Source organism: Trachurus trachurus, assembly GCF_905171665.1.
Source record: "Trachurus trachurus genome assembly, chromosome: 15".
NCBI lineage: Eukaryota > Metazoa > Chordata > Actinopteri > Carangiformes > Carangidae > Trachurus > Trachurus trachurus.
The window spans coordinates 19081662-19103637 of NC_139906.1; the positions used below are offsets into that span (position 1 = coordinate 19081662).

Genomic DNA, 21976 nt, shown 5'->3' on the forward strand with positions numbered 1-21976 from the left:
TCCGGGGAGATAATCCACCAGTCTTTCTGTCTCTGCCAGAGTGGCTCTTAGTTCCCTGCGGGTCCCTTCACATCCAGAGACTGGTGGGCGGCCCCCGCCTGGAGGTTGCAGGCAGATGGGTCGCAGTAACCATTAGGACCGGCCCCACCGGGGGGCCCGGGCACACCGGCCTGTCCATGAACACCCGGGGGTCCCCTCTGCCCGTCTCGACCGTCCCGACCGTAGCCAGGTTTGCCCGGCTCACCTGTGATCACAAAATGCATTTTGATGATGCCATTCGCTGGATTATGGATGGGTTCATGTTTTTCCAAGTCTGTCTTAACACAACAGCTGCACACTCTTTTATGCAGCGAGTGAGGTTGTGGTTGCTGCGATCATTCTTCCTGTTCATACTGCTCTTCAAGAGATTCCCTGCTAACTCAGTATCAGTGTCAATTTGAAGGAGCCAGAGCCTGGATTCAACAATCAAGGAGGGTGTGTGGATTTTTACCCCCTATGTCTTAAGCAGTGATTCTCAACCTTTACAGGGCACTGGACCCCCTGCATATTTTTTTGCCCAAAAGACCAATGAAGAAATTAATGGAGACTGTCTGGAGTTTGTCTTTAAAAAGACAAATGAGAGTGAATCAAAACCATCAAAATGTGGCTTCTTATTCAAATATGAGCAATTTCCCATTAAAACATATGGGATTGGCCTTAGCTTAGCTCAGCTTGTTGGCTCACCATTTTAGTAAAATATAAATGTCTGTAAGGGTCACTCAATCAAATGATAGTTAATGGTTTAAACTTTAAAGTACCCCTTGCAATTACACAAAGTACCATTAGGGGTCCAAGTACCACTGTCTTAAAGCAACAAAAACACTTTCATTGTACATACAGGAACATCTGTATTGTTTAGATTTACTCATTTACTCACCGGGAAGTCCAGGAGGTCCTGGCTGACCTTTAGGTCCTCGTGCAGTGGGCCCCCTGGAGCCTCTGTCTCCCATCTCACCTGTAACAGGTATTATGTAACAAAGATATTAGTGAACAAACATCACACACTGACAATGTGGCATTTTTTCACCAGCGTAAGCAGCTGTATTACCTTTAGGTCCTTTCACTCCTAAAAGCCCTGGTGGCCCTTTGAGTCCTGGAAGTCCTCTTGCTCCAGACTGTCCAGGGAAGCCATTGTCTCCTGGAGCCCCGGGAGACCCCGGAGGTCCAGGTTTTCCAGGTAAACCAGCCACGCCAGACTCTGGCCGCCTTAAACTAGCTGCTAACTGGGCCAGCTGTTCTGTTGGAGCACAGCAGAAGAAAAAAACACATGATGAAACACATCAAATGTTACTTAGCAGCTGTAGCCTTAGTGTTATAAAGGGATTTTTTCAACATAACACTTGGTAATAAATCTCGCCATGGCATATGAAAGCTCATTTCTAAAAGCCAGAAGCAACCTCATGGAGGAGATGGTCCAGCAGCTTTTGTACATGAGTTGAAGAGTTAAGCAGAGCGAGGTGAAACCGTGGTCACGATATCCCTCGAGCTTCGCCTGTTTTCCAACCTTTTCCATAGAACCCCAGTAAATTGAGCAGAAAATAAGATAATACTCTTTATTTCAAACAATCAGCGACAGAAAATGTATGTTCATGGTGCAAAGGATCTAATATTAATCTCCCGTGGCTCTTTGCTGCATGGTACTTTGCACTTTGGATTCCAGTTTCCTGGCTTGCTGATGAAAATTCATGCAGTGGCTGTTCAACTGCTCTCTTTTTTTTCAAGATTTCCTTTCCAGGCAGACTCTTTGCTTGGAGCAGGGGAGTGCGGGTCTGCTGGAGGTGAAATTAATTTTTTAGCACATGGGGGTATAAAAAAGGCATGAGTGTAGGAGATGAGTTGTGAAGACGTAGGAGCAGAAGAATGAAGAGAACAGAGGTCGTGACTTCAGTGAAACATTTCTACAGCTTGGGGGAAGGGATTTTTTCATCCATCAAATAAACAAAGGCTGAAGCTTATTTCATGTTTTGGTTATGAGACTTTCCCTTTTTGAACTTCAGAGTATTCGGCAACCGGCCAGATCAATGAAACAGCAGAGGGGCGGATCTACGTGTGGTGTAATGAGACATTCTGGGACAGATTAAAGTTGAGAAATGAGGCCCAAAGGGATGATAAATGGGGTCAAAGGCCTATATTTCTTACCTTGCATGACTCGCATGCAAACTTGTTTGATGTGCTGATCACTCGGCTCTTTACCCTGGAAAGAAAAAGATGACTTAATAGATTTCATTACAGTGTCCGAAACATTTACGTCAAAGCTCCGCAGCACCTGTTATCCAGTGAAGACGACGCCGATGATGTACTTTCACTTTAGGTGGAGGACTACGACTTAAAAACTACAACATCTGCTGCATTTTGTACAACACAGGTGTTACAACCGAGCTGGGATTTTACAGATCATCCTCGAGGACCGTGTCCATTTACTACAGTGGGTTTCAGCACGGGTGCAAACATTTTGAATTCCCAAACAAGACAACATTTTTAGGGCATCTTGCTCCTGTGTTTTGATTAATTCCCTGCTGCTAAAAGAAAAAAAAAATAGGGGTTTAGAGTTTTGGAGTTTATTTGCAAAAGTTAAAAAAAAATAATAAGAAGGACAAAGATAAAAGTGTGCAGGGAGAAGCGTCCAGCCCAGAGGGACTTCATAATGGCCTCTACCTACGTTCTCTCTGTATGTTCTGTAGACATCCAAAAATGAGTCGCCCCCCCCACCCCCCCGTATCCACTTGACCAGAATCCATTATAAATGTTAGATAAGGAATAAGTATTAGATGGATCAAGTGATACAGAAACTGACTACATGATGACCTACTGCCTTTATTGACCTTAAAAAGACAAATCATCATTTCCATGTAAATATTTGTACTCAGTCACAATGTTAAGGCCTGAGAGTTTTTTTTTTGCAACTCTTGGTTGTTTGGCTTTGTTTCCCTGCACATGTCTTCTCTTGACACTCTGGGCTCTAGTTTCGTGGCGCTGCGCAAGGTGGCGCAGTGCCAGTTTAGTGCAGTGCAACATGGCACACAGTCAGTTTGGCAGTTTGGTGGACCGAGGTGCGCCGAGATGGGTGTGGCGGCGCAGCAGGGGGAGGTGTCACAGATTCAGCTTGGCGCAGTGAAAGTTTTGTGCCAAAAAGCTGCGCAGAAGGTGCTCTGAAAGCCCGCCAGCTCCAACCTGGTCTACTCTCTGCGCAAGGCGAAGCGCAGCCGGTGCAGTGGTGGTTTGGCTCACCGGTGCACAGTGCGCACATGTCACCAAAACCCCACAGGCAGGTTTCCACAGTTTCAGGCATTTAAATGCAATAAATAATCACAACAACTACTATTTAATGAAACGAATGAAATCATATCTATATCGTTTGTCCCGTCATGTCTGATGCGCTGCGCCTAGACTGCGCCTGGTCTACGAAACTAGAGCCCGCTCTTTCTATATACTCTGTCTTGAGGTGACCTACCGCAGGTCCCTGGGTCCCCCTGACTCCAGGTGGGCCTCTGTTTCCCTGCATGCCCCGGGGTCCAGGTGAGCCAGGCGGCCCCTCGACGCCGGGCTGGCCTCGACTTCCTTCAGGACCTCTTTTGCCAGGATCGCCAAGGTTACCAAGCTAAATAGAAAATAGGACACCAGAGCAGAGAGAACATTATAATACAATTTCACAAGAAACAACAACAACAGGGGTACCATGTTACAATAATCTGTTTAAACTCACATCTCCTTTAGCTCCAGCATCCCCTGCTTCACCCTATGACAATGAAACAGACACATTTGTGCTGTGGTGAGATTCTGTCCTGATTGTTGAGTCGTTACAATACGTTAAATGAGCAACATTGATTTAACAACTTACAAGTTCCCCTTTGTCGCCGGGGTTTCCCTCATCACCTTGTCCTCCCTGTGAAAACACAGTGATGATTTTACAAAAGCAACATGCCTCTTATTTCAACGCAGCACTATGACCATTAAGGAAGAATTACTTAGTATCTGGATTCCATACCTGCTCTCCTTTGGGTCCTGGTTCTCCACGATCTCCCTGTAATAAAAAAAACGAAGGAAAACGTGTTCATTAGCTTAACGATTTGTCCACACTACAGAGAGATAATCATCTATTTGTTGTTGATCATTAATCTTCTCCTACTGTTCAAGACAACGGCCCTGGACTCGGAACAAGAAAAGAAAAGGTGTCTGAGTGTCTGTGGTGGTTTCTTACCCGCTCTCCTTTCACCCCAGGAAGGCCATGAGGACCAGGGAGACCAGGAAGTCCAGGGTCACCTTTGGGTCCCTGTAACAAGGGATTCGTGAGTACAATCATCCAAGAAGGGTTACATAGATTTTGGAGGCTTTAAAAAGACAAAACGATGCACCTCAGCTCTGTCTGTCATAAAGTATGACACCTGTTAGCATCTCTGAAAGTGCATAGACATCAGTTATAATGAATATCTTCAGAATAAAAGTGAAGATGCATTGTGCAGTGGGGTCCATCCACACACTGAGCTCCTGGAAGCTTAGCATTGCTATGTTTGTGTGTGCCATTCCCCTCTTTGATCACTGGCCGACTGTCTCAGGAATGCCAGGAGAACAGAGGGCTCATTCAGTCTGCTGCTTTCTAGTCTCCCCTTACTGTGAAAATAGACCCCATGTGAGAACCCGGCTCGGTCTATTCTCTGAGACATTCCAGTGAAACAACAGCCAAGACTGCACACTCTGAGTCTGCAGCCTCTCTCAGCTTCTCATATTCAAAGTGTTAGTAATACAAGGATGAAATATTGAGCTCATCTGCATGAAAAACAAGCTACATTTGTAGAGTAGAAATTAATTACTTAAAATGTAAATTGAATTAGTTTGCGTGCGTGTGTTTACAACTTACTCTGGCACCTGGCTTGCCAGCTGAACCTGTAGGACCTAGCTCTCCTATACTTCCCTGTAGAGAAGAGAAAAATATGACAAAGAAAGGGGATTTCATTTAAATTTCAAATAAAATAAGGGAGTTAAAGACGGTGGAGATTCAGCTGAAACATAATACTTACAGGTTCACCGATGGGTCCGACAGGTCCCAACTCCCCCTGCTCTCCGCGCTCACCCTGTCAGTGAAATAACACATAAGCACGACAGTGGTGACAAAGATCAGGGCAGCGTCTCAACAACCTGTCTGCTGCTCGTACTTACTGTTTTACCCGCTGGTCCCATTGTTCCAGGAAGGCCTGGCTGACCAGAATCACCCTGCACAGACACAGCCAATAGGTCAGAGTCTGACAATGTAAGAGCAAAATAATATAATAATAATAATAATACCGAATTCAAGAAACAACATTTAATATTTAATAAATGAACAAACAAACAACCTTAGGGCCACTCAGGCCTTTTTGTCCAGGTGCACCAGGCAGACCCTGAAAAAACAGAACAGATCTTGAAGAGATACAACAAGAAGGAGAAATATTTCCACCAGCAACCCAGCAAATGTTATTCTTGTGAGGGAATTCACCTCCCAGTTAGAAGAAGGTCAGCTCGGTGGAAAATAAATATATATAACCTTTTAACCTAAATAAGATTAAGGTGAAAAGGGTGATCTTGGTATTTAAATTAGGTGATGACTTTAACCCAGACAAAACCTATTGATTAAATCTAACTGCTGCCACCATCAGAGTGTCCATGTTTGCCAATTGATTCTCATTAGTACCTTTCATTAGACTAATCACAGATCAGAGGGCTGGGAAAGCTTTATGCCCGAGGAGGACGGTAAACAGTGGCTGACAGTACAGCCTGCTGCATGTGTTCAACATCGCAGCAGTGTGGGATTCAAATAAAAAAAACAGGTTTGCTTACATATCATCATAAGTGTACAAGTTAATCATTGCTTTGACTGCAGCTATTTGCTGCAGGACTGTGCAATACAGAAGGTATTGTGATGCTGCATGCAGAGGCTGTGTTGCTTTAAATGACTCCTGGGGGGGTTTACTCAGGTGCATCCAATCGGAGTTGGTCTTGACAGTTTGGGTTAAAGGTCATACTCACAGGAAGCCCCTGAAGTCCAACCTCTCCAGGAACACCTGACTTCCCAATGCTTCCCTGCAGGGAGACAGTGAGAAACTTCAGCTGATATTGCTCCTAACAGCGGAATAACCAAGCCATGTTTTCTTTTCAATAGAAGTAAAACAATTTGTAATAAAAATAAGACATAAAAATAACAAATGAATCGGTACAACTGATGCTCTACCTTTGCTCCGGGCATCCCAGGAATACCTTCGCGACCATCCACGCCCGGTAAGCCCTGGTGATGAAAAGGAGAATAAAAAAATGTTAAACAAAATCTATCTGAAAAACATTTTCATTTGAAGTCCATGATGAGACACTCACAGCTTCTCCCTTGGGACCTGGCAGGCCTGTGATTCCTCTGGCTCCTAGAGCACCCTGAACAACACAGCGACATTACAGTTAGTATGGTATGTCCATCTATAACAGCTGCAGAAAACATTTATTTTTGACCTTTGAAAAAATGTTCATGTCCATGATGAGGATGTGTGTCCACTAACCGTTTCACCTTTAGGCCCTGGCTCGCCCATCACACCTCTCTGGCCTAGATCCCCCTGAAATGATAACGGTATATGGTATAGAGAATGGTATATGACTCATAGAGACCATTATTTTTTGCTTTAAAAACAAAAGCATTTATATTGTGGCACAAACTTACAGTCGCTCCTGCAACACCCTGGGGACCAGGCTCTCCATCAAGACCTCGAGCTCCCTGCCAGAGAATAATGTTAATATTAGGTTAATGATTTTTTAAAAACGATTTAGACAACAGTTCTTGGTTGTAATTCAGGAAGAATCTAAAGTATATAAGGGGCACCGAGGGATTAAGAATCATAAACAGACTTACCATCTCTCCTTTGGTGCCCATCATTCCCATGGCTCCACGAATTCCCTGAGGGCCCTGAAGTAACAACAGATCCAGCAGGTGTCTCAGTGAGTAGGGAAAAGAGACCAAAGAGCAAGAACAAACTGTAACACGAAAAAGACTGAACGATCATCTAATAAATACAGCTAACTTACCGTTGGTCCTTGGGATCCGACCTCTCCTGGACTTCCCTGGTCTCCCTCCTCACCCTGACAGAAGAAAAAAAAAACGGAGGTCAATGGGATCAAACACTGCACAGCGTATTTAACTACATTATAAGAGTGAAACTAAATCCGCACACATGATGCATCAGTGCATCTATTTCCTTCTCTTTCCCAAAAACTAACTGGCAGGCTGCTCCAATCCACTGTGTGTTGAATAGAGAATGAGGCAGCCAGTCTGAGATGTGTTTAATACCCACTTCTTAATGGATTGCAGGGAGGAGGAGGGGGGGCAAAAGCAGACAATTTAACTCCAAATTACCGTTCCCCTGCTTTGCGAATTACAAATAATTTATATGCTGACTCTGTGGTAGACCTGAGGAGGCACATCCATTAAGATAAATCACAGTCTGGGTCTGAGGCTGTGCACATTTTCCGTTGTTAAAAAGGCAACTTCTCCGTTTAATTATGTGTACGGGAACTGGCTATTAAGACGTGTAAACAATAGATAGCTGATCATGGAGTGGAAGGCAAGCACACAGGTCACGAAGGTTGGCGTTTGTTTACATCACAGAGCAACAGAGAGATGAGAAAATTAAGAAATGATTTTGTTGAATCTGATTATCTGATACTCATAAGATGCACCTTGTTGTAATGGAGGCAGCGTTTTGAGTCTCTCAGAGCAATCCAGACTCTTGAATGATTCAAAGAAATATCCTCAATGTCTGGTGGTTTTATGAAAAAGTAAATAAATAAATAAAAAGTTGTGTTTATTTATTCATTTGGCTGCGGCAATATTGTTTTATGTAATATGTAGTACAGTAATATGAAGTGAGGTACTGCGTGAGCCGCGCCATATAGGCCTACAACCATGTGCCAGAGTTCAGTCATCCAAATACATACTTATTTTATATTTCAATTCGTCTTCTTTTTCAATATGATAAAATAATAGACTCTCAACCCCAGCATAACATCTGGTGTTTTTGTTTTACCATTGTTAACAATAAACATCTTTATGCGTGTGAATTTTGTGAATGGAAAAGAGACAAAAAAGAAGCTCAAATGAAACTTTCAACGAAGGAGAAAATCATTCTCTGGGACGGAGCGCAGACTGACAGTAAATCATATCCTGGCACGGGGGGTGATAAAGGGAGATAGGCCCAGACTCATTTCCATTTATATAGTGCATGGACACATTACGGGGAGAGGGTAGTTGTGCTTGAACATCATTTCAAATAAATCATCCTCCGTGCATTACAAGGAGTCAGAGGCATTACACACAGGCATGTATCACTCCCTCTTGAAATAGAGCAGCACAAATAATACTTGTCTCAAAGGTGTTGGGAATCACTTCTTTACATTTATGTCGGGGATAATTCCTATCTAATGTGGTGCGTTGGCGTGGCGTGTGTGACAGTTGTGGTGTTTTTAAGTAACTATTTGTGCAGCTGTATGTCAGTATAAATCACTGCGTTGATCTAGAGAACGTAACATTTCTTATCAGACTAGATATGGTTGACATATTTTGCTCTGGCTGGAGCGTATTTTACCTTGTGCCCTTGTTTCCCAGGTTCTCCTGCTTCACCTTTCACACCTTTGTGGCCCTGGAAACGGACAGAGAATAAAAGAAGCAGCAGTAAAACACACAGCTGTATGTTTGGAGACACTAAAGTGATTTAAGAGCAACACAAAACCCCTCAACTGTGTTACTTACCTTCATGCCAGGGAGGCCAGGATGTCCAGAGGTCCCAGGTGGACAAGCATTTGGACACTAAACAACAGCAAAAAAAAAAACAATTTGGAAAATACACTGCAGGATATTTTTTGTAAGAAAAAAACCCCCCTCAAAACCAAAGTCTTACCAGGTCGGTGCTGCCAAGCATTCCAGCTGCACCCTGAAATTGAGAGGGAAAACAAGTTAGCACGTTCCTATTGTGAGCTATGGACACTATGAAGGCTCCAAGGAGCTTGTAAATCACTGGAGGAAGGACGGCAGCGTGCACAAGTGGCAGCACCAGCAAGGCCAAATTAATTTCATGCTCCTATCATGATCCTCCCCTTGTAAAAAGTCAAATGGATTCATTGGCAAATCTTGTGAGATGTCACTTACTCTGGCTCCTGTTGGTCCACGAGGTCCCTGTGGTCCTCTCACACCCATGGCCCCCTGTGGGAAGAGACATAAAATGTGTAAAAAAAAAAAAAAAAAAAAACTCATCTTGCTACAGAAAATAAAATACAGATTTGCATCAAAGCATTCATAGAACCATTCAATTACTACCAGCCTACAATTGTTAAGGTAGTTTTTCTACACCATTACAATTGTAATGTTTAATTAGTAAAAAAAAAAAAAAAAAGAAAAAAAAAGAAAAGAAAAGAAAATTAAAGAAAAAGAAAAATCGTGTAAATGGACAATCTTTACTTTCCAGTTACAGGTGATGATAATTATTTATGACATTCATTTATGACATTTATCTGACATTCATCAGTACACATGGTGAAGTGTGCAGTAACTATATTTGTATATTCATAATAACTGGTGGGAAATCCAATGTCTGGTGGCAGATACAGGCAACTATGGCCAAAGGGCAAAATTATAATGAAAATAAGTCAAATATGAATCTTAACTAGAAAGTAGAGATCAAGTCTGGGAAATGAAATATACCTATAAAAATGACTTCTGAGGTGATATAGTCAGATGAAGTTCTGAATATTTTATATGAGGTGTTGATTTTTTTCACCTTAAATCAAATTTTAAGTTATCTTAGAATATGTGAGAAGGGCTAAAAATACTGGCTCTACATGTTCAGTCTGGCAAGAAGGTGTTTTACTGTAAGGTTGGTGAGGTACAGAACTTTACAGACTGTTTACATAATCAGTATATGGTGCATATGTTTGTTGTTATATATGTATTACGTACAGTATACACATGTGTTGGAATAGATTTGTAACGGCTCAGGGTCTTACTTTCAACCCACTGACACAGATATGTTGTGTTTTCACAAATCAAATGATGACATCGTAAAGATGGAGTGTGCTCTAAATCATCTGCAGCCAAGTTGCGGTGAATGTGGCCTCGCCTACATGAAGTCATTTTAACTTCAACCCTGGACTGAAGATAAACACATCTGTTCTATGACTGGCCAGTGGCATCATATTGCACCACGACCTGAGTGCTCATGAGGACAGTGTTCAGTGTTGACATGTGTTTTCTAATATGAAATTCTACTTAAAAAAGGTAACAATCTATTATTATCTCTACTCACAGGTGGTCCACCTTTCCCCACTTCACCTGGAAGCCCTCCAGGCCCGAGTGGTCCCTGTACAAAGACACATTTCATGTATTCAATACTAACACAACTCTGATAAAAAACTACATTTAATGTAAGGTCTGGGATTGCTTGTGTGGATGTGAGTATCAACAAATGACTTACAGTGGATCCATCTGGCCCAACACCCTAAAGAGAGACACACACAGTATAACTCAGTATGAAATATATATAAGGATTTTCCATATCAGTGTTTGATGTACTGACAGCTTTACTGGGAAATGCTACTCACAGCCACCCCACGAGGTCCAGGTTTTCCAGGTTCACCCTATAGGATGATGAGAAATACATGAGATACACAGACAGACTTTGACAGACAAACACTGAAATACTGTGTTCAGGTGAAATTGAGTGGTGTTAGCCCCGCAGACGGTCCAAGTTAACATTCCTCCAGCTCATCACATGACTGAGCTGGGCCCATTTGACCCAGCAATGTTTAGCCTAATGAGGACCAATGTTGGGGCTTCATTCCCCACGGAGATTACACAGAAGACTTGCAGGATTAAGTCTCATTTGTCATGAGGAATTGGTTTATGCACTGCGGCTCTCGCTGCCATGCCAAAAGACTGGACAGCAGCTTGGCACCATTTCACTGACAGTCTCTAAAGCAGGAAAGAAAAGGCTCATTAGTCACTCACTTTCTGTCCGAGTGGACCGTCGGGCCCAGGATCTCCAATAGGGCCAGTCAAACCCTGCAGAGAGGAGATATCAGGCTTAACTAATGCATCAAAACATAGTTTACAGCACTTTAATGTCTATTTTTATCACCTTATATATTTTTTAAAAACATTACAAAGTAAAAAGTACCTAATCCCTGAGCAGCTATTACTTTCCCCCACCTGTCAATATTTCACATCTCTATGATATTACATCATAACACAATCATACTCCAGTGGGAGGAGTTCTATGTATCTATAAATGGGATTAACTTGACTATTAACCACCTACTCTAAAAGTGCTGCAGCACTGCACTGCACTGCACTGCTGCTTCATGTTTGTCAGTCACATTGGAATTAAAGAGTCCTCAAGAGTGTGTTCAATTTAACAGACATGCAGAAAAAGTCAGCAGCAGGGCAGAGGGCAGAGCTCCCAGAGTGCAAACCAAGCAGAGAGCAGCATTCCTCTGGCTCATTTCAAACAAGCCCATTGAAAGAAATCATTCCACACTGTTTTGAGGATTCTCAACAGGAGACACCAACAGCGGCCGGCTAACAAAGCTGCTATTGTTTCAGGACTCCTGGTAGATGTAGCAGGGCACAACACTCAATTATAATACACTGTGACTACACAAATATATTTTATAACAGTTTATAACAACATATTCTGAGGGGGTTTTGTAATAAATTGATACAGTATCCATTTAAACATTTAAGGTGGACTAAATTAATCTACAGCCCCTCTCTGCCAGGTTATCATCAGCACCAGTGTTATGTTAGGATGTTTTCATAACCTTCCTTTAAACCCTGAAAGGAGCCAAAGTTAATTACACTCAGCTACAAAGGAAATTTGGATTTGCTCATCCTGTTTAATAAATTCCTCACATTCCCTTCTACATCTGAAATATCATTGGTCACTGGAAACTAATAAGTGTGAACATAACTTATGAGGTGGGAGGATCACTCTTTGTAGTTCCACCCCTCGGCTGAGGTGAAGTTTCACTGTGGTCAGAAATGACGCTCCAGATACTAAATACATAAAACATCTATCTAACGTAGAGGACTCACATCGTTTCCAGGAATTCCAGGTAACCCTGAAGAGCCAGGTTTGCCTGCATCTCCATCAGGCCCCTACAAAGAAAGGGTCCCACATGCACACCGCACACAAATTCAACACAAATGCAAAGCAATGCGATACATCATTTGAATTTTGTATTAAAAATGTTATAATTACAGGAGGACCATCCTCGCCATCTGCTCCCCTCTCCCCCTGCAACAGAAGAGATCGGAGGCTTTCAGCATAGGAGATAGTGAACCACTGGCAAAGCATCTGCCACAATATATAGACCGTGTTAGAGAGCTAACAGCACTTACAGCAATGCCATCAATTCCTGGGACACCTGCAGGTCCAGGAGGGCCAGAAGGTGCGTCACTCCTCTGAGTAAAAAGAATTATCATACAATAATAAAACAACAGCTTAAATTTGTGAAGACTATCCTTCCAGTTTTTGTTATTTCTTACACTGACACACTGCTACACAGACAATATGAAGAAGAAGAAAAAACACAGCAGGTGCACCACCTTATTGTATGGTGCCAGAAGACAACCCATCTCATACACTGAAATAGTATACAGCCTGTAGAGATGATTTCTGCTTGCTGAAATAAGTCAGCAATAGATGGTGTTTTGTAAAGGTTTAGCTTTCAAAGGCAAACTCCAGACAAAAAGTGGTGCATCTTACTTTTCCCCCCCCAGACGGTCCAATAAATGTACTAAATAAAACAACTCCAACATCTTACCACAGCTATAAATGGATCGTGTTACTCAGGAGAACACTCACCTGCACCTCTGTCACAGCAGTCTATGGAGACAAATAGAGAGAGCACAAACAGAGATAGTGGGAAACATAAGTCTTACTTGAGCGGAGCAAATAAGGACAAACTGCAGGAGCAGCACCAGAAGTGGCCCTCTAACGCTGGGGGCCCGAGCCATGATCTCCCCGTGGGCAGCAGGAAAGGTAAAAGTTGTAAGTCCTTTCTCTGGGAATTGTTGGGCTGAGGGAGCCCCCGACAAAACAACCCAACTAAATCCCCTCCGGCTATCTAGACCGTCCGAGGTCCCACCGCCATCAGGGGCTCATGTTTATTCATACAATGCCCTGTTACAGGAAGCGATTGGAGGGTTGGCGGAGGGGACAACGCGGGGAGGGGCCACACCTCGGACGCCACCAATGGGCAGGATCAGCGGGTCATTTAACTTCTGACACGACCCAGTGTTTTTATTAACATATATTTTCTGCTGTGACAAATTGAATTTTGCTCTCTACTGAAAAGACAACATAAGGGAAAAAAAGTGGAGCCAAAGACCCAAAGATCAGATTTTTACGCACGGCACATGGACGCTGCGTGATCTTATTTCTCTCCAGTGAAGGCACCTTTGGCTCCTCTGAATCTCATTCATTCATGCCCTCAAAAACCTCCAACTGCACTCTCAGGAGGTTATAGTTCATTCACAGCTTTCATTCTTACCGATGTCTTGGCCGGGAGGTCATAACAAGCTTCAGCCCTGGCGCGCGTCACATCGCAGTGAATCAGCATCGACTCCAGTTCAAACTTTATACACAAACAAGGGGAAAGAAGACTTCAGTTTAATATCACTACGGATAACCAAACACAGTGTAGCTACTCGTCCTAACCAATGTTACAGTACAACAGCCATGTACCGACTGCGCCATTTTGCAGCATGTAAGAAAAATAAGTGAAGCAAAAACAAGTTAGAAACAGTGTGGGACATATTTTGACATGACTATGGGGCATAGGGGGTTATATCTATTATCGCGGGATCTGTGTGGCGCACAATGCAGAGTCTTTGGAAACCGTGCACCTGAGCTGCATGGCATGGCAGCCCTCTGCAGGATGCTTTAGCCTGTGCACGGCTCATAGGTTTATTTTTCACCACGAACTGCCACAAATTCCACATATTTGTCGGCAAAGCACAGAATGGGGCAGACAGCTGACTTGTACTGTAGTAGAAGCAGTGGTGGACGTTGCCAGAGAGCATTCAAACAGGTTAGTGAGAAAACACTGCAGGGATTCCAGGGATTTTGCACGTCTGCAGAGGAACAATCAGAAGAGGCTGTAGAGTTAAAGCCCATGCATCTGATCAAAAATTACCTTTTAAACGGGTATATTAGGGGTGTAAAGGTGGCTTTAATGCAAAGGGCTGTAGATTTCACCTCAAAATACTAAATGAGGAGGTTTGTTTTCATGCAAAAGAGGTTAATATGATTTTTTAAAATGATAATCTATCATAAACCTATTATATGTGGACCGGAAAAACGCCACAATGGTGAAAAACAACAATTCATCATTTTAAGAGCTCCTTTAATATTTTGCATGCAGCCTGTACCGTAAATTAACTGAGTGTACATGCACCATTTAAATTCAGTTAAGCCTGAATATTTCCACTGGAAATGTAATGAAATAGGCTCTAAAATATGAAAAGGCACAAAGTCAAATAATGATACAAGTGCTCCTGCTTTGATGCTTGGGTGAACTTTAGTACTGTTGTGGAACCTTTGCAGGTCTTTAAAGCAGCTTTAGTTGCAAAAGCAACAAAAGCACAGGGAGATAACAGGCGTTTAGGCCTACCGGGATCGCCATCACTGGGTTGTCCTTGAGTTTTCCTATCAACGTGAACCCATCCAGACTGACTCTTTGCCGTGGCGGTATGCTCTGAGACCCAACTATGACACAGTCGACCAGAAGGGTGACAGAGTGCCTGCGGACATCCAGCAGGACTCTGTGCCACTGATCATTGAAAAGAGAAGCCTGAGGGCTGAAAACAACAGTCTGCCTCCCACTGCCCAGTGCAGTGAAGGTAAACTCCAGAGACTTCGACTCCCCGTTGAGTCTGACAGCCAGCTGCTCGTTGCCATTCATATCCTGCATTTGCCAGATATTCCAGTTTTTATTGATGGTGCTGGCGCTCATGCGCAACACAGCAACAAATACGAAGTCCTCTGGGAGCCCGAGGGGATAAGCTGATCTGAAACACAGAAGAGGGACTATTGTGAAAACCCCAACTTTTACATTTCCTATTAAATATCTGTATTCCAATAAGGATTTATGCTCTGTGCACTGAATACTACTCTTTCATCAGCTTTTCTCAGAATTAATACTTATTCTATTCTTACTCTAACCCTGCATTTACTCATATAACATCTTATATTCATGCAGTATCATTTAAACTATCAGTACATAAGGAATGTGAAGTTACATATGACCAGTGTTTGACATTCAGGACCATGGACAGGGTAAATGAGGTTATACCAGCTCGACCACTAGGTGTCAGTCTGCACTCACAGAACCACGCAGCTTACCTTGTGTTGATTCTGAAGTTGAATGCTGGGCCTATTTGATAAGCAACATGCTGAGGAGATGATCCAACAACCCTTTTCACAGTGCCCCTTCTTGCCAGCTCAGCAATGTGGAACTGGGACATAATGTAAAATCCTGAGGGCACAGGGACAGAAGAGTGGTTATATATAGAATCATCTCAGAGGTCTGGTAATAGTCCCTCAGGATATTGAGTTGATAATTTTCCATGGTGAAGGACCTCTACTTCATCTTTTAATCTTAATCATTCCTAAAACATCTCTATAGAGGGAAAGTGCCCACCCCCTACACTATATAGTACAGATTCCTTGCAATAATAGATTTAAAAAAAAATAATAATTCCACATTAAATGGAGAATTATATTCAGTATATTAGACTAGATTAGACTAGCATTATATGCCCAATAAAAAAAATTAAAAAGTAAAAGTAAAAAAGACAAGACACTACAGTATGCTCATTTTTTGTGCATCCACCTGGGAAGCGATCCTCCCCAACACTTATCTGAGGGCACATGGACTGCTGCTCCAGATGAATACTAACTTGAGGTGAAAATTGCACAGCTGCAACATGGAAAGAGAGAGAGAAAAAAGCCCAGTTAGTAGTTATATAGTGTGTGCATGTGTGTGTGTGTTACAAGTGAATAAAAGCTCAGTGTTTGGAAAGCTGCACCACTTCCTTGAATAAATATTAGACTGTCTCTCACTGTTTGTGGTTTCCTCTTTAACACTTAAGCTCTAGATTTGCCTGTCCGTGCACATCTGGACAGGAAGTTAAAGGCCTTTATCAAGTTTGTATAAATAGTTCACACATAACAGACTCTTAATGTCTCCATTTGTCATGCTGCGGACCAGCGTTACATTAAACATCTAACACTGTTAATGTTAACTGTATTTGTCAAGGCATTATGCTGCAGCATTACCACTGAGTGCACATTTCTATACTGGCACACAGCTGCACACCCTAACTTGGCAATGTAAGTGACTGTACACACACTACAGGAAACGTGTCATATAATATAGATAAGGGCAGTAGTGTGTACAAGCGGAAGACACTGAAGCTGAAGCACTGTGGTCAGATGATATATACTGACACTGGTGAATGTCAATTAGCAGATTTTGTCAGCCACAAAAGAGATCTCGCTATTAAAGCTCCATAGCACTCAATAGTCAACATATATATTATGTAAAGAAAAACTGCACAGTCATTCAGTACATCAGGAAGAGGACATGCCAAACTCTGAAAAACTGCTTGAACAAAGATGAACAGCAGGTACAAATACAAATTAACCACAGTGATGAACATATACATATATTACAGTATATATAGGCTATAGCTTGTTCAAGGTTAACACTTTCTGATAACTAGTGGTGTGCAATTCCTCACCCTAGCAGCGCTGCTGTATATGTTTTTGTAATTGTTATCTGGCTGCAGGAGGCTACTTACTCTGAGAATGAATCCCAGTGCAAAGATATTCTGGGATCACGTAGCAGCAGCACAATGAGTACAGGAGGATGTTCCTGGAATGCAATCAGAAATTTCACATCGTAATGAGCACCAATAATTTTGCATGATACTGGTAAAAATGACAAATGAAATTGTAGCCTATTATGCAGTCAATATTAAGTCAGATATTTACCTTTTGACTCCACCCATTTCATTGCTTGATCTGGATATGAAAAGCCACCTGCTGCTGGATGTTTCTCCAGACTGGCTGCCAGGAGAGACCTGTATATCTGCCCCCTCAGCAGGAATGGAAAAAGCCCAGATCACAGTGAGGGGTCTCTTATAGGCTTGACTGTTGCTTGACATTTATTTGGGGGAGTGAGTCAACAGCCCCCACAGTGTCAACTCTGCATTCCTCTGAGTTCTCTTGCACCCACCTTGGATTTAATGTTAATCTTTCCTCAAGCATGCAGTCAATGCTTTATCCAACTTGTGTGTCTATTTTCACGATTGTTAAGTGATAGTGAAGTGATGATAACAAGTAGCCTACATTAGATTTGAAAACATTTATCGTACCCTGTGGTGGCTTTATTTGCCTAGCACTATTGGGCTCTACATTTTCTGTGATCTCTATGGTAGCATGGTATTTGGACAGCATTGTTTCCTTCCAGTGCAGTCTGGAAAATCAAGAGACGCTGACTAAGGTGCAATTCAGGCTGTGTTTGCTCGCACAAGCCAAGAAGCAGAAGGCAAATTCATCCTTTTTTTTTGCATGTAGCCTATTTTCCATCGTAGTGATAACTTCCAGAATCCACAGAAATGCATTGTTGATTCCTGAGAAAGCCATGCAGCTTTCATTTTGTCCTGACCGGAAATTTGGTTGCACAGAGACCTGACGAACAGCTTGTTAGTATATGAAACTGATTTGACAACTATAAAGGATCGTAGGACGGATTACTGAATAGGATGAATGTGTGAACCAACCACATTTTCTCCTGCTATTTATCACTTGTTTCAAGCAATAAATTGATTGGTCTCTAGGATCAGTAAGCTAAACTGGACTTATTACATCCACAACTAACTGCAGATAACAGAACCAATGCATTATAATGTCAAATTGAAACCTATTAACAGTAGCTATAGGCCTAAGTCTGCAAACTCAGAGGTACACAGAGAAGTAGAAGAGCCAGCCAGTCAAACCCTTAGGTTGTAGTAATCATATTCAATTATAACACGGCATGCAAAGTCTCATAAGACGTGAATGGATTTTATCAAAACTTATTAGGCTACCTAAATTATTTTCTCTAATGCCCCATTTAGAGGTTGCAACTTTGCATGTGGCGTCAGCTGCGCCTCTGGTATGTGCAGTACCGCGCAGTTAAACGCTCATGAGTGCGCCGCCCGTCACAGCTCCCTTCAGATTGAGCACAGTTAGCGCGACAGTTAGCAGCAGACAGCGCTGCCCGGACACAGATACATGGCCAGTCTCGTTTTGGTTTTCTGAGGGCGGCCCTCCCGTAACTAGGAAGTGTGAGAGTCGGCGGAGTGAAGTGTTTTGTGCCAGCAGCACCGCACATAGAGAAAAGGACGACGGAGAGGAGGACTGGAAATTGGAGCTAACGTTGGTTAGCTGGCTAATGTTAGCTTACCAGCGCAGCAATGGTGAGTAGCGTAAAGCTTGGCTCGGCTCGGCCAGTGCGGCCAGCGTTATCCCGGGTTAACTGAGCCCGGTGGGTGGCTAACTGTTACGGTTAGCCAGCTGGCTATCAAGCGGGACATTTTTATTTCCGTCGGTCCCGTTCAAGTCCGTCTTTGGCGGACCGGTCCTCACCTTTAACGGGGCCCTGACTGAAATGTTTTGGTAGCTTCCCACCTGTAACCCAGAGGGGTCTCCTCTCCTTGCCCAGATTTCCTGCCCACCGGCTAGGAGCCTTCATTATCACCTCCCTCACTGTAGCAGTAGCATCAAACTGTGTCGGTGAGTTGTTACTTTACAGTGAACAGTGTTTTCTGAACTGCGCTGTTTCACTTCGAGATTTGAACTAGTGACCTAAATGTTCCTCCTGTTTTTTTTTTTTAAGAAGAAGAAACAGTGAACATTGAAGTGCATGTCAAGGCCTTGTCATGGATATGTATGTATAATTCAGTAAGACTTGATGTATTTTTTTTTTACTGTCTCCGAGGTGGGTTATTTGCTTGAATTGTCTTTAGTATACTTTCTTAAATTCCCGAGGAAATGTTTTCATTTTCCTGTAAATGATTGTATTTTGTTGTATGAACTGTATCCGGCTGGTTATCCGGTTTATTTACACTGACATGTCAGCAAACAACTTGACGCTGTACTTCACCGTTTATATTAGCCGTATCAGTAACCTTTAAGTACAATGTTAGACCTTCAGGAAAGCCTCTTGGCCAAAGACAGAGCCTGATAAACGAGTTTCTCAGACGACCTCCTATCTCAGCATCAAACCTACAAAGGCCTGCGACGTTGACCCGCAATGTAAATAGCCTGTGTTATTTTTGACTACTTCTTAGCGGTGTTGTTTCTCTAAACATTTGCATATCTCTACATGACTGCTATGCATCTATCTTCATATTATTTTCCTCCCCTCCTGTGACATGGTGTCAGATCTTGCAGCTTAGTTGCAAAGTAAGATCAACAAAGGCAGCTGTCATGGATTTGATATGATAATCTAGCTTGGTATAAATTGTAATTGCTCATTTGATTCATATGACTGACCTGTCTGTCAGCCTAGTAATTTGTGTCACTTGTTGGCTATTACAAGGTCTTAGAAAAGGGAATTAACACCTAAGCTAAAGCAGAAATGCTCCAGACATTGCCTAATTCATTTAGCTTTGTATGTCCTCTGTCTCTGCCTAACCGAAAGCTTACAAAGGTCACTTCTTCTAGGAAGGGAGGCATATTTGGATATTAACATAACCTGGTGCTATTTTCTCTGCATCAGGCATCTGTGTCAATGAGGTCAAATTCATGGTAGCCTGTTGTGTCTCATATTGGTTTCCACTGGCATGAACACAATGACATGTTGTCTTCCAGTGGATAATTTATTCATTTCATACATGACTAATTTAGGGAGCGTCTGTATGATTGTTTCTGCCAGTTTTATTTGGCCCCCTACTACAGCCTAAAACAGCTACAAGACCTTTTATATAATTAAGTCTATATAAATCATGAGTTAAAAATGTATCATGCCAAAGTTGTCAGAGTTTATTTCAAACATTATAAATTGGCAATATTATGTTTCACGCCTATTTATGTGATGTTATTCATAGTATTTTCCTCTACCCAGTCATAGTAATACTATAATTATCTGAACTGTTCAAATTAGGCCCAAAGGACCAGCTGCTTTCTTTACCAAATGTAAGCCTCAGGCCCTAGTAATAATTGTCTTGAAATACTGCGATCTTGTGACCATATGACTCCTGTCGATGTTTTCTTTTTCTAATTATGACTTTACACAGCAAGTAATGTAACAGAAACCGTCTGGTATTTACCTATGTGGCTCTACTCATAATGCTGTATGAAATACCAAGTGGCTTTCATCCAACTTGTTCTGAAAGAGTTGTGGAGCCTAAAAGACTAATTTGATTACTCTTGGCAACAGGCCTACGGGTGTATCCCAGATGATGTAAGGCACCTCTGCCTCTAGAGACCAAGATGACTGAAGTCCAGGCCACAGTGGAGTTCTCTGTGGAGCTCCACAAGTTCTACAATGTGGACCTGTTCCAACGAGGGTGAGTGTTATTTCATTGTCTGCACGTACCTAATGTACTTCTTTGGCATGAGTTTCCTGCAGCTGGATGTACATCCTGGCTAAAGCAAAGAACTGAGGGGAATGAACTTCTCTTTTCTGACTCACTTAATACAAATTTGCACATTGATTACCATAGATCTGATCATGAATACATGTATATCAAATAAAACATGAATGAATAATCAGAGCGTATTGGTCTTGTGATTATTTTGTAGAGAGACTATACTGTATAGCATAAACGGCTGGAGAACAACAGTCCTCAGCTGGTTTTGGAACAGCTGTAATATGCAATGAGCAACACATATCTGACCTGGATAGCAGAGATAATGGTTTTGTTAGAGATGCATGTTTAACTAAACTGTATTGGATGAGGTCTATGAATGATAGTACCCTGTAGACGGAGCTCCATGTAATCACTTCAGACTAAACAGACAGACCTTTGTTGTTGGATGGCAGTGAGTTCAGTGAGTGTATTTTACACTAAATAAACCATTAGCCACTTAGTAGCTTTTATGCTCTCCAACAGAAGGCAATCCGAGGCCTGTAGTTCCTGAGTTATCAATTCCTTTTCCCTGATGCAGCTCTGGTTGAGGCACTATGTGGCACGGTGACCTATGTCTGGGGTCACACTGCCAAATTTGCAATAGTGCACCCCATCAAATATATATGATTCCCATATTTCCCATTTCTTTTCCTGCAAATGTCTAGCAAGGTTCATGTTTGATGGGAAAACAGCACAGCTTTAATAATTGTCTGAAATACCTAAAAATTCTTTTTTTTTTTTTTTTGTTACAGCCGTAGTTTAATAATACCTCAGCATGCTGAAATAAAACTCCTTCACTATTCTCCTGACTCATCAGCGCTTTAAGAGCTCAGGTTTACTACATGAGTGACTGCAAAAGAAAGTGCTCATTATTCATTTATGAAAGGTGTAGTGTCGTTTTTCAAGTAGAGGGACTTGTAGCTAACCTGTGTGTTTGTTTTCAGGTTCTACCAGATTCGTGGCAGTCTGAAGGTGCCACCCCGAGTCCCACATAAAGTTGAGACCAGTCTACTTCACCCGGGAGGTAAATTAATTTTTGAACATGTGTACAACGTAGACAGATTTTTTTTCCCTACCACGCCAAGTGTCCCATTTTAACCGCACAAGTCCAACATCTAGCGCAAAGTGGTAGGTCACAGTGTGGGCATTTCAAGCACACCTGCTATTTTGGATCATAGAGTTACTAAGTGCAATGTCCTAAAAACGGCTGTCTAAGGTGGAATATAAATTGAATGTTGTAGTGATTAATGA

General features: G+C 42.3%; 2 protein-coding genes across 4 annotated transcripts in view; one reads left to right on the forward strand and one right to left on the reverse strand.

The window, feature by feature from the left end:
• Positions 1 to 18854, reverse strand: col9a1b (collagen, type IX, alpha 1b). Its single transcript, XM_083988376.1, has 38 exons — positions 18780 to 18854; positions 17100 to 17196; positions 16907 to 16980; positions 15937 to 16023; positions 15447 to 15579; positions 14716 to 15112; positions 13579 to 13677; positions 12440 to 12502; positions 12300 to 12335; positions 12134 to 12196; positions 11048 to 11101; positions 10642 to 10677; positions 10515 to 10538; positions 10347 to 10400; positions 9194 to 9247; positions 8946 to 8978; positions 8798 to 8854; positions 8634 to 8687; positions 7078 to 7131; positions 6905 to 6958; positions 6716 to 6769; positions 6558 to 6611; positions 6382 to 6435; positions 6242 to 6295; positions 6040 to 6093; positions 5370 to 5414; positions 5194 to 5247; positions 5055 to 5108; positions 4895 to 4948; positions 4238 to 4309; positions 4025 to 4060; positions 3878 to 3922; positions 3743 to 3775; positions 3491 to 3637; positions 2179 to 2233; positions 1088 to 1276; positions 917 to 994; positions 1 to 244 (listed from the first exon to the last, which is right to left on the reverse strand). Exons 1-38 carry the CDS (start codon positions 18841 to 18843, stop codon positions 48 to 50), a joined length of 2916 nt encoding a protein of 971 aa, XP_083844502.1. The 5' UTR covers positions 18844 to 18854; the 3' UTR covers positions 1 to 47.
• The window catches only part of fam135a (family with sequence similarity 135 member A), a 17374-nt gene continuing 13719 nt past the window's right edge, over positions 18322 to 21976 (forward strand). For all 3 annotated transcript variants that reach the window (XM_083988373.1, XM_083988374.1, XM_083988375.1), the window contains exons 1-3: positions 18322 to 18568; positions 20533 to 20662; positions 21670 to 21749. In XM_083988373.1, the coding sequence (XP_083844499.1) occupies positions 20586 to 20662; positions 21670 to 21749 (157 nt within the window). In that variant the 5' untranslated portion in view covers positions 18322 to 18568; positions 20533 to 20585. The remainder of the gene's footprint in view (positions 18569 to 20532; positions 20663 to 21669; positions 21750 to 21976) is intronic.

Coding starts and splice junctions, on each gene's coding strand:
- col9a1b (XM_083988376.1), bottom strand. CDS start 18,843: ATGAAGGCTCCTAGCCGGTGGGCAGGAAATCTGGGCAAGGAGAGGAGA. Junction 8,855..8,945: donor TGCTTGGCAGCACCGACCTG/GTAAGACTTTGG, acceptor GCTGTTGTTTAG/TGTCCAAATGCTTGTCCACC. Junction 4,061..4,237: donor CTGGGGTGAAAGGAGAGCGG/GTAAGAAACCAC, acceptor TTTTTATTACAG/GGAGATCGTGGAGAACCAGG.